General features: G+C 39.5%; 1 protein-coding gene across 4 annotated transcripts in view; it reads left to right on the forward strand.

Annotated features, from left to right (window-relative positions):
* Positions 1-12,155, forward strand: part of plekhm1 (pleckstrin homology and RUN domain containing M1) — a 65,794-nt gene that overhangs the window by 31,507 nt on the left and 22,132 nt on the right. For all 4 annotated transcript variants that reach the window (XM_033035428.1, XM_033035427.1, XM_033035429.1 and 1 more), the window contains exons 5-9: positions 2,234-2,729; positions 3,140-3,365; positions 6,259-7,185; positions 9,601-9,746; positions 10,312-10,505. In XM_033035428.1, coding sequence (XP_032891319.1) covers positions 2,234-2,729; positions 3,140-3,365; positions 6,259-7,185; positions 9,601-9,746; positions 10,312-10,505 — 1,989 coding nt within the window. The remainder of the gene's footprint in view (positions 1-2,233; positions 2,730-3,139; positions 3,366-6,258; positions 7,186-9,600; positions 9,747-10,311; positions 10,506-12,155) is intronic.

Here is a 12,155-nt window from a genome sequence, read left to right on the forward strand (position 1 = left end):
CCAGTGGCAGAACTGCAGCGCCGCTGAGGGTAAGTTTTGTAACATCGCTACCGTTTAACATGTACTTAAGAATTATATATACTTTGAGCAAATTACATATACTTTGTTTGGGATGCCATTATTTAAATATTCCATTAGTGACACTAAACCATTCAATTGGTGAAGGATATGGATAAGAATTTGTAATTGTGGGTGACATAACTTTTGATCAGTATTTTAAAATAAAAATATACCAAATGGGGATTTATTATGTGTAGGAAAGAACTGCAGATGCTGGTTTAAATCGAAGGTAGACACAACATGCTGGAGTAACTCAGCGGGACAAGCAGCATCTCTGGAGGGAAGGAATGGGTGATGTTTCGGGTCAAGATACTTCTTCAGACTGATGTCAAGGGTGCTTTATTCTTCTTGGTATAAGCATATAGGAAGTAACTGAAGTGTAACCTGGAAGTTCAAGCTTTACTATATATGCATTGGAGTTCATTCCTTGGTTCTGGCTTAGTTCCAGATTTTGTCATTTCTCAAATAAAGCTGACAGCACATAGAACAGTGGCAACCTCTGAATGTCCTTCCTCAAATTATGGTGCTTTCATTCTGCTAAAGTCCAAATGAATTTATTCACATTATATTAAATTAATTAAAGTCCATACAGATAGATTTTCATAAATTCAGACTTTAGTCTTACCTTTTAGTTAGAGTTGGTTCCTGGGGGCCTTCTTTGTGTTCCAGCACATCAGCAGGGACTTTGAAGGCTTTCTTGCACTTTAATCCACTTCGCAGCACTTTCTTCAGCCTTTTTAATGCTTTTCCCACTAAATACAATTAACCTGCTGCAAGTTTCCACGACATTTATTCCACAGAACAACACAACGGAATCTCCAGTAAAACAGGCATCTGTGAAGCCCCCTCAGCCATTTTGTGTGCTAGCCTGAAACAAAGCGTGTGATTGGCCAACTGGCAGACAACTCAATGTTAAACGTGCTTTGATTGGACTAAAAAATTCCCGACATTTTTCCGGTTTTTCTCTAATGTAACAAAAATGTGCAAGTCCTCTTCATATCGAGTTTCAGGGATGATTTATATTAAAAAAATTACACAATATGTGAAAATTTCATGTAGTTTGGTGACTTGGGTCACGAAATCCTATTTCTAGACACATTTTTGATGCTCCGCCCACAGCCTAACAGGGATGTTTAGATGTCAAGCTGCAAGTCATCCAACTTGTTCTGCTATTTTGAGGAATTTGTAAACACGCTAGGATCCTTTTGTTCATTTGCATTTCTACATTTTGGTATGCATGCTATCACTTTGCTCATACTTCCCAAGTATAATACCTCCAAGGTGAATTGCATTTGCAATTTTGATGTCGTTCTGTCAATTGATACCTTTCTGTGTTTAAATATTTTTTCTTTCTATCAATTTTGCAGCCAATGTTGATATAATTTGTGTAATCGTGCTTCTGAAATCTGAAGAAGGGTTTCAACCTGAAATGTCACTCACTCCTTCTATCCAGAGATGCTGCCTGTCCTGCCGAGTTACTCCAGCATTTTTTGTGTCTATTTTAGAAGATTAGATTATAGTGGTTATATCCTATTTAGGTGGCATGATTGTAGTTGCTGCTTTCTGCAAAGTTAAGGTTTATGATTGTTGTACCTTAATTTGCATGGTGTTATTTTACTATGGCTCTGCTTGAATTTCCTAACTTTTGTCCCATATTGTATGTGTCCTCTGGTTCTTGGTCATTGGCTGAAAATAATTTTATATTTATGTCCAAGTCTATCTTGATCATGCAAAACTGCATCAAATTTCGGCCACCTTTACTCTTCCAGTAACAACCCATCTCTCATCTAACTTTATAGGTTAAATATTACACTCGATCTTTTCTGCATCTCTAGGACCTACGCATATTTCCTCTTGTGTGTTGGTCAGAATCGAACACCGTACTCTCCACGGTAGTTCAACGTAACTTGCTCGTCAATAAATTTTAATGTGTTTTTTGCAGTTGAATCTATTTTATAGAAGTCATTTATGAGTGCATCAGATGATAATGTATTGAGTTCACAGATGCCTGTGCTTTCTGAATGCATCGTTAGTTAATGATATTGGAGAATAGATTCAGAACCTGATCTGCCAAATTGATATCAACCCATCCATGCTACGGCGTTGTGTAAGGCTGTTTGTGTGGCTCCTTTAGATTGATTATTGATTTAACAGATTTTTTTCCTTTTTAAAGGACACCGGATGAACTTGGAGAAGACCAAATACCAGTTTCCCTGGATTGCAATGTTTCAATTACTATATCACAGCCTGAATTATCCTCAATGCTTCCAGCAGTTGATATTGCATTGAATGCTCAGTCAGGTAAATTGGTTGACCAACATACATGCAATGAGGAAACAAATGCAAGGACAATAGAAAGCCATAAAATTGAAAGCCCATCCTCTACCCATGTTTCAGCCTTGCACCATCCAGAAACTGCTTATGGATCACATCTTGAAAATGGCAGTAAAACTGTTGCTTCTCACAGTGAAAAGATGCTAAATCCTGTCAATTCTGAAAGGTTATCTGATTACAACTCCCAGAGAATTTTGCAATCTGCAGCATGCCAGAAACAGGAAGTAGACGCTGCAGTTCAAGTTTCCGTTGTGAGCGGAATTGCTCATGTGACAGACCAAAAGAATGCATTGAGTGTTCACAGCACTCACTTGACTGAACCAGGAGATAATCATGTGAGTTAATTTATTTACCATATGCTGTAGTTCTGGCCTTTGTTCGATTTCATAATTGCACCGAAGCAAGAGAAAATGATCTGCATAACTCTTTCCGAATGTGTTATTATTGATTTTCAAATACTGAAATGTTGTACTGTAGCTGTCGAGACTGCTGTAAAGCTATTGCATAGTATTTTCTATCATTTCTTCAGAGCATCTATTTAGTTGAGATTTCTTTCAAATTTTATGTTCATGGTGAGCAGCCTAAATACAATCAGGTTGAGGATGAACTACTGTGAAAGGAAAAATTAATTTAAAGCGGGATCGTTTTAATGTTTGTATTGTCATGCTTGTTTCATCTTTTAGTAAATAGTGCCCTTTCTTCCCCAATTTCCAAATTCTTACAAACATAAAATTGACTATTTCAGAAACGAAGTAGCTGGATATCAGATGATGACATATGCAAACCATCCCCTCAAGAAGTACTTCCGCGAAGCACAGGGGAAAGTTCAGCTGATCACTCTATTGACACAACACCAATGAATGTAAATAGCACTGGGGCTACTAAAAATAGACAACCAGCTTCCGAGCTCTTGCAGAGTACGTTTCGTCAAGAGGAAGCATCATTTGAAGTGACCCATCGTCGAAAGATTGGTAGGAAAGATTTGCATGAAAGACTGCAACCAAATAATATTAGAAATGGCATTTTCATCACTAAATTCAATCTTTGCTTTGTACATACATGGGCAAAAGTAGTACATTCCTTACAATATCTGAGCAAGCAGAAATATTTTGTTCAAATTCTATGAGTGGATTAGCTACGTCAGATAATACTATTGCATTAAAGCAGAAATATTTTAGTCATAGTGCTAGCTTGCATTAACATTTTGAGGGTTAATTGTAATATCTGGCCATATTGTTCATCTGGACTTCTTTGCTCAATGTTGGGAGAATGAACTCTAGATTCCAACAACATTAAGAAGGGGTTAGCTTGAAAGTGTGTGGCCTCAATGTATCTGGTGATTTTAGATTTCTTGAGTTTTGAGGAGCCAATGTGCCACACCGCTGCCAAAACAGTTTTCTTTAGACAAGATAGACACAAAGCTGGAGTAACTCAGTGGAATAGGCAACATCTCTGGAGAGAAGGAATGGGTGACGTTTTGGGTCGAGACCCTTCTTCAGATAGTAGCGACACCTGTAAGGTAAATTTACAGGACTTTCTGATGGCTTTTGTGATCTCTAGCTCAAAATCGTCAACATTATAGGAAGCTACAAAGATTAACCTTCATACGGTCAGATCTCCTTACCTTCAGATTTCTATCCTAGGTAATGCCTTCTGGGCTTATGGTTCCTATTGTATGAAGGAAGGAAAGCTAAAATTGATGCATCATTTTTTGATATCCTGGAATTTGTTATATGCGATTGGCTAAGGATTGACTGTGGTAGTGAGAAGCTCGACATATGTTGTTCTATCTTTTCATGGAAGTATACAAATGAATGTCCAATTGAGTGATAACAGAAGATTGAAGACATATTTAGTTTAGAATACAGCATTATAATCTGGTAAGGAGTCAGTGTAATCACAAAGAAAACTAGATTATTTTTAATTTAGAATTTAGATATTACAAATATTGTTACATTAAGTTCCCTTTAAACAAAATGTCTAAACCCAGATATAAAATGGTACAACAGGATATCTGTTGTTGTTTTCTGACAATAGTCATAGTGATAGAGCATATTGTAAGTAAATCAATAGAGGTGTTAAGGCAGCTTGCTTTCTTTGCATTAAAATGGTATAATGCTGAAGAATTGTAATTTGCAGAAATACTGCATCCAGCAATGAAGATTATGTCTGTGAGATGCAGTTGTGAAATTAGGCTGCTAGCGTTAAATAGGCTACTCTTGCTACTGTTAAATGAGGTCAAGTATTGAATATCTGTGACTGCATATTAGCCACTAATAAACACAAAAATAAAAAAAAATAAATCTCATTTTCAAGAAACTTCCTTCTCAACAGTTTATGCCAGAGCGAAGTGAAAAGGAATCCCTGAATGTGACAGGTGTACATGTGAATGGGCACCCATTTCTTCCCTTCCCCTCCCCTTCCACCTATATTCCTTCCCCTGACTTAACAATTTGAATATCTTCTATCCTTGACTCACACTTTTTATCTTTACCACCCCCCCCCCACATGTATCTTATCACTTGCCAGGCTTTGTGATGCCCCACCTCTCTTCTAGCTTTCTCCACCCCCACCCCCCTCCCCCCATCCCACTACAATCAGTTTGAAGAAGGATCTTGAACTGAAACGTCACCCATCCATGCTCTCGAGAGATGCTCCACAACTCGCCGAGTGACTCCAGCATTTTGTCTCTTTTTGACACTCTTCATATTGGTTAATCAAAAGGTTATACCTAGGTAGAATAACCACAAGAATCTTCTCAGGCTTTTAAAATAGAACTTAATTGTTAATATTTTGGCTGATGAATGATACTATGCATGCAGTTTTTTTTTCTTAATTTTAGACTGCTTTGTCTTTTTATATAATATAATGTTGTACTTATACACTTTAATCCTATTGAATAAACAAACCATCAACCAATTTACATACACAAAAGTAACTTTTTTACACCAAGGGGCATGTGTTACAGAAAATTAGTCAAATCTTTTAACAATGATTTTTTTTAAATATGGCTAATGCTGTAACAAATTTGCCATTTCTGATTGATCAAGCTTCAAGGGTGGTAGTAAGAATAATTTTAGAGAATGCATTGCTGCTCACTGTTGATCTCTGCAATTTCTGCTCATTAATGATTTCCAATGAATAATTTTAATGTTGAAATCCAAATTCTTCCAATTTTAAAGGCTTTTATGAAAAACAGAGTTCCATGAGGTCTTGACTTCCTCAGGTGTTGTGTACCATATGGTCTCACTTGTAAGATAATGTGTATTCACAGTCAGATCTCTGAACCAACTACATGATGACAACCATGTAATCTGTTCTGCAGTTGGTTGAGGAATAAATATAAGCCAGAAAGCCATAGAGATTCTCTCTGCTCTTTACTTCGAGGCATGGAATGTTTTACAGCCCTAAGTGATGGACAGGTCTTAGCTTCACCCGATATGAAAGACTCCAACGCCATTGGAGTGCAATTCTACATTATCTGGTCAAGCCTCTAGTCTTTAATCCTTAACATCATATTCAAAGGTGAGAATTTCCATGCTTTCTTGCTGGGCTATTTGCAACACTAGCCCAACAATATATTTTCCATGAGCAAACATTGCAGGATACTGTAAGTCACAGCAACCCCCAGTCCAGACCGTTTACTACACGACACCAATATACAGACCCAGGTTGATCCCAAGGTCTATCCTGATCTTTATTCTTAAAAACATCCAAGATGTGAATATATTCACTGTATCCTTGGCAAAGTTAAGATGGATTACTCTGGTTCCGAGACAACTCATAGCATAATAGTTTTGATTGTACTGTCTTTATCTGTTACAGAATTTGGAAAATTTCTTTAATTGACATGTATTTTAACAGGTATTTCAAACCCGTTTCGTGGACTTCTGAAGTTGGGCAATTTAGAGAGGAGAGGTCATGTTGGTATTTGGAAAGAGTATTACTGTGAGTTATCACCTTTCGAGTTTCATCTGTACCAGAGTGACGATGACCGCAATTGTTATGAGAACTGCTCTTTACTAAGGTGTGAACTACTGGGACGTGCACACAGTGATGGAAGGTTTCATGTGGTTTTTGCTGGCAAGAAGTTGTACCTCCGAGCACCCTCTCGAGATGAAGCAGAGGACTGGATTGATCGAATTCGGGAAGCATTAGAACAATGTCGACCTCACCGAACTTCAAAACAAGAATCATCTCATGTAGAGGCCTCAATGAATGAGAAACCCGATTCAGTTTCTGAGCCACATGTCCTTCACTCTGCTCACCAGTTAAATCACAAGGAAGAGAATGGCTTCCAACGAGATTTTAATTGGGTTTCTGAGGCAGAATCGCAGTTAGATGCAATTAAAGAGACTGTACTATACTTGTTAACAGGCAAAAGGTGGACTCGTTACATCTTCTCTTTGACATTGGATGCACTGAAATATTTCAAATTTCAGGAACAGCAAAAGGTACTATGCAGCATCTGCAAAACTGAAACTTTTAAGGATGTTATACCTGACACTGCATTGGGCGGTCCAGCTAACTTTAAATTAATTACATCTGAGGTTACTCTGAGACTTCAGGCAGAAAGTGGTGCAGAAGCAAGATCGTGGCGTGAACTGATTCGAGCAGTTCTATCATCCTTCTTAGAAGCAGAAGAAGATACCTTGGCAGCAAACACAGGCTTCGAGAAGAATGAAAAAAGACTTGTGGAGCTGGGCTTGGGGGAACACAAGAGCCTTCTACAGCATTTGACTGTTGTACCCATAGAAAAAGGGTTGGATTTGCAGAAATTTCAATGTGCAGGTATGGCAAGATAAAAACAAAGATGCAAGCATAAATCATACAGCTTGTTGTCATGCTGTACCACTGAATACGATCATGGTTGATTTCTACTTGTATTTTCATTTTCCAACTCAATCCCTCTATCCAAGTTTTGTTAGTGTCAGAAAATATGAATGTTGGCTTTAAATGTACTCAATGCTTAAGCATTCACTGCCTCTCTGTAACAATGCCAAAGATGTACAAATCTCTGACCAAAGAGATGTTTTCTTGTTAATCCAAGACGACCATATCCTGTTTCAATGCCCCAGCTCTAGATTATGCCTGAGCGAACAACCCTTTTCATTCTGTCATGTAAATTCTTGTTGGAATTATGTATGTTCCAGTGAGAGAAACTGACAAGGGTGAGTTGAAAGGCAGTTTCTTCCAGCGAGTGAAGATAACACTTCATGACCCAGTTTGGGTTCAATCTCGTGAATCAGTACTCCACTGTTACCAAACCAATTATATCTTCCCTTGAAAATGGTGATTAAAACTAAGTGTAGACATTCAGAAAAACCCAAGAAACTGCATTTGCTGGAATCTTAAGCAAGATTCTTTCAGCACTTTGTGTTTTGCTATAGAATTTGTGATAGTTCACGGAAACTATTTAATTGGGCTACAGACTTTCTCACACTGTTACTCCCAATTTCTTGGATCCATGCTTCCTAATTGTTTTCAGTGTAAATAGATGCACATTTACTCTCCATGTTCCACGAACTGGCATCATGATCCTTCCATATAGTAAAACTTGACTTCACAGTTTAAAAGCATAAGCACTCATTTATTTGTGTTGCACTTTGTTAGCTCCAACTAGCCGACTTGCCTAACCTGCCACTCACCGTTAATTTTGTCACCAGCTTTGTTTCTTCAACAGCCTTTACACTTTCTAGATAATATAAATTCTGCATAGTTTGGGACCAACTTTTTACTAATTCTCATAATAACAGCATTGATCTGCAATTCCAATTTTGAAGGAAATAGACAGTCTAAAGATGAACGTCCAATATCCAGGATAGTAGTTCAAGCAAATGTGACGAATGATGGATTGTTTTTCCTATTTATTAAGTGTACGATTTAATGTTCTGGTTCTGGACTCCCCCAACATCGGGAACATGTTTCCTGCCTCTAGCGTGTCTAAACCCTTAATAATCTTATATGTTTCAATAAGATACCCTCTCATCCTTCTAAACTCCAGAGTATACAAGCCCAGCCGCTCCATTCTCTCAGCATATAACAGTCCCGGGAATTAACCTTGTAAACCTATGCTGCACTCCCTCAATAGCAAGAATGTCTTTCCTCAAATTAGGGGACCAAAACTGCACACAATACTCCACAATACTGGCATCCCAAAGATCCACAGTGTTTATAGATTCAACAGGCACTATAAGTTTCCTCTGGTGCTGTGAGTGGTAGTATCTGGGGGAGTTAATGGGAATGTGAGGAGTTTAAAACAAATATAGCAGTATGGTGTAATGTAAATAAGTGTTTGATGGCATGGACATGATGGGCCTAAAGGCTTGATTCCATGCTATATTACTCGATGCATTTAACCTAATTGGGAAAGAGAATTCACAACCACAGCTTAATTGTACCTTGTATACGCATCAGACTTATCTCTGCTTATACAGACAAATTGCAAACGCTGAAAGGTTCTAAATTATGTCTGCCAGAGAGCAACCCCATATGCTGTAAAATCAGGCAGGCTCCAATAGAAGCACATGTTCCTGTTTTTTCTCATCTCGAATTACATATGGATAAGTGATCAGAATGCCGAAACCTGGAAACGGGTATAACCTGTTCCTGTGCACATCACATCTACAGCCCAGCAAAAGGCAATTTGGACTAACTAGCCCACGAAGATAATATTCTACACAGCTGATCTTTTTATCTATTTAACCCCATCAGCACAACATTCCAGTCATTTCTTCCTCGCATTTATTTATGTATTTAAAATGCATATATAATTCACTTCAACTGCTCAATGTGGTACTTAGATCCAAATTCTTTACAACTTTGAGTAGGAAGCTCCTTTGGTTTATTAGTACATTTGTGTATTTATGGTCAACTTCGTTTTATTCATACAGTGGAAATATCTTTATCAACTCTGCCAAAGCCTTTCAGAATTTTAATAAAAATAGATTACTCACTTGCCATTAACTTTTTTCCCTTCATACCTGTTTATTGTTTCTTGATAGCCTTTTTCTTTGTAGTTATTTACTTTCACCATTTCAATATCAACATCTGAATTGCACACAAATTTAAATTTTCATTCAGGCCCTTAAACAACTAAGTTCATGTTATAGAATTGTAATCTACTCTTTTTTAACTTTAAATAATTAAAAAAAAACATTTTTATTGGTTGAAAATATTAACGTAATATTTTTCTGTGTTTATAAGGATGCTCTCAGAAAATAGGATTTTCATTTGGCAAAGCCAAGGTTTGTGCATATTCTGGCCTCTACTATTGTGAAATGTGTCATCAGGATACAGAGACTATTATTCCATCCAGAATGATGCATAACTGGGATCTGACTAAACGAGGGGTGAGTGTGCTCACTGCACATTGTGTTAATGTTTTAAAATATTACTGAAGAGCACATGTTGCCCCATTTCTATATCAGCATGGATTTCATGTGAACATTCATATGTAAAGTTCTCATTATCCAGTAATTTACCTGTGAAATGCACTTTAAATTGGAAGCACACAAAAATATGAAGCTGGAAAATAGAGAGACAAAGCCATTTGCCATGTTTTCCAGCAGCCGAGAGTTTGCAGCAACTGAGATGCTGTTTATTACCCACCCCTACCTGCCCATATGATATAATGAAAGGATATTCAAGTAAGGCAACTCTTTCATGGTTCAGGTACAAGGAATAGTAATATTTACAATTCCACTCAGGAAAAATATCAGCAATGTTTTTGCTGTAAGCAGAAAATCTTGGTGTGTGCTCCAATTTAAAATTACTTGCAGTAGCACTAATGTGGTGTTGCACAAATTCTCTTAGAGCGATTGTTATTGTCAAGGAAATTACTGTTTTGGAATAATAAGCAATAGTTAACGATATCTTTCTCTATTCAAGTTGATGTTTCTGCATTTTCAAACAAAGGTTTCCAATGTGGCAGCAAGGTTCCTGCAGCAGGTCCAAAATGAGCCATTCATTGATCTTGATGTGATAAATGGAAGTCTCTATCAGTACGTTGAACACATGGCTCGGGCTCGTAAGAGTAGAGATCAGTTGAAGATATTGGAAGACTATCTCTTCACGTGTCGGAGCGGTGCAGTCCAGGATCTCTATAAAAGGTGAGCTATCACGGAATGTAATTTCAAAGGTCTTTTATTATCATGTACCAATGAAGGTACAGTAATATGCAAATTACCATACAACCATACGAAAAAAAAGCAACAAGACACACAACTACATAAAAGTTAACATAAACATCCACCACAGTGGATTCCCCACATTCCTCACTGTGATGGAAGGCAATAAAGTCCAATCTTCTTCCTCTTTATTCTCTTGCGGTCGGGGCAGTCGAAACATCCATCGGGGCGATCGAAGTTCCCGCATTGGGGTGGTCAAAGCTCCAACATTGGGGCGATCGAAGCTCTCGCATCGGGGCGATCGAAGCTCCCGCATTGGGGTGATCAAAGCTCTCGCATCGGGATGATCAAAGCTCTCGCATCGGGGCGATCGAAGCTCTCGCGTCGGGGCGATCGAAGCTCCCGCGTCGGGGCGATCGAAGCTCTCGCGTCGGGGCGATCGAAGCTCTCGCGTCGGGGCGATCGAAGCTCCCGCGTCGGGGCGATCGAAGCTCCCGCGTCGGGGTGGTCGAAGCTCCCGCGTCGGGGCGATCGAAGCTCTCGCATTGGGGTGATCAAAGCTCTCGCGTCGGGGCGATCGAAGCTCTCGCGTCGGGGCGATCGAAGCTCCCGCGTCGGGGCGATCGAAGCTCCCGCGTCGGGGCGATCGAAGCTCTCGCGTCGGGGCGATCGAAGCTCTCGCGTCGGGGCGGTCGAAGCTCCTGCGGCTTGGAGCTCCCGGTCAGTCTCTAAACTGAGACCGCGAGATCCAAGATGTTAAAAGTCCCCAGGCTCACGCGGTTGGAGCTCCTGAAGTCGGTCTCCAGCAAAGGTCACCAACTGCTCGATGTTACGCCGCAGTGCAGACGGAGATACGATATGGGGGAAAAAAATCGCATCTCCGTCAAGGTAAGAGATATAAAAAAAGTTACCCCCAACCCCTCCCCCCCCAACTCCCACATAAAACAAGCCAAAGAACACTAAAAACATACATTTCACACATACTATTACAACAACAAAGAAGGAACGGACAGTTGGTGAGGCAGCCATTGCTAGCGCCACCCGGTGGTTACTCTGTTGTAGTTGCATTTGACGTTGAGTTCACTCTGAATAGTTCGTCCCCCATATGACACTTTGGGAGACGCACACCGTACAAGTTTAATTGTATTCCTTTGCTCATTTAAAATTAGCTTGTATGTCATGTCATGTAATTTGTACTTTAATATGGCATTTACTCCTGTACTTGGTCAGCCAAGGCCTAATGGATCTTCCAGTTGCAAATTATTTTAACTCCCCTTCCCATTCCTACGCTGGTCTTTCTGTCCTGGGTAGCCTCCATTGCCAAAGTGAGACTACACGCAATCTGGAAGAACAGCGCCGCACATTCTCCTTGGGTAGCTTACAATGTAGACTTTGAATTCTACAATCTTGTGTAACCTAGATGAGGCTGTCACCAGGGTCTCTTCTATACCCGGTGACTCTGCTCTCACTCCTCATCCCCCCCCCCCCCCACTAGTAACAAGGGCAGAGTCCCCCTTGTCCTCACCTTCCATCCTACCAGCCATCACATGCAACAAATAATCCTCCGACATTTTCGCCACCTCCAAAGTGATCCCACCACTTGCCACATCTTTCCATCTCCTCCCTGTCTGC

The sequence above is a fragment of the Amblyraja radiata genome, chromosome 16 (genome assembly GCF_010909765.2).
Source record: "Amblyraja radiata isolate CabotCenter1 chromosome 16, sAmbRad1.1.pri, whole genome shotgun sequence".
Lineage (NCBI taxonomy): Eukaryota > Metazoa > Chordata > Chondrichthyes > Rajiformes > Rajidae > Amblyraja > Amblyraja radiata.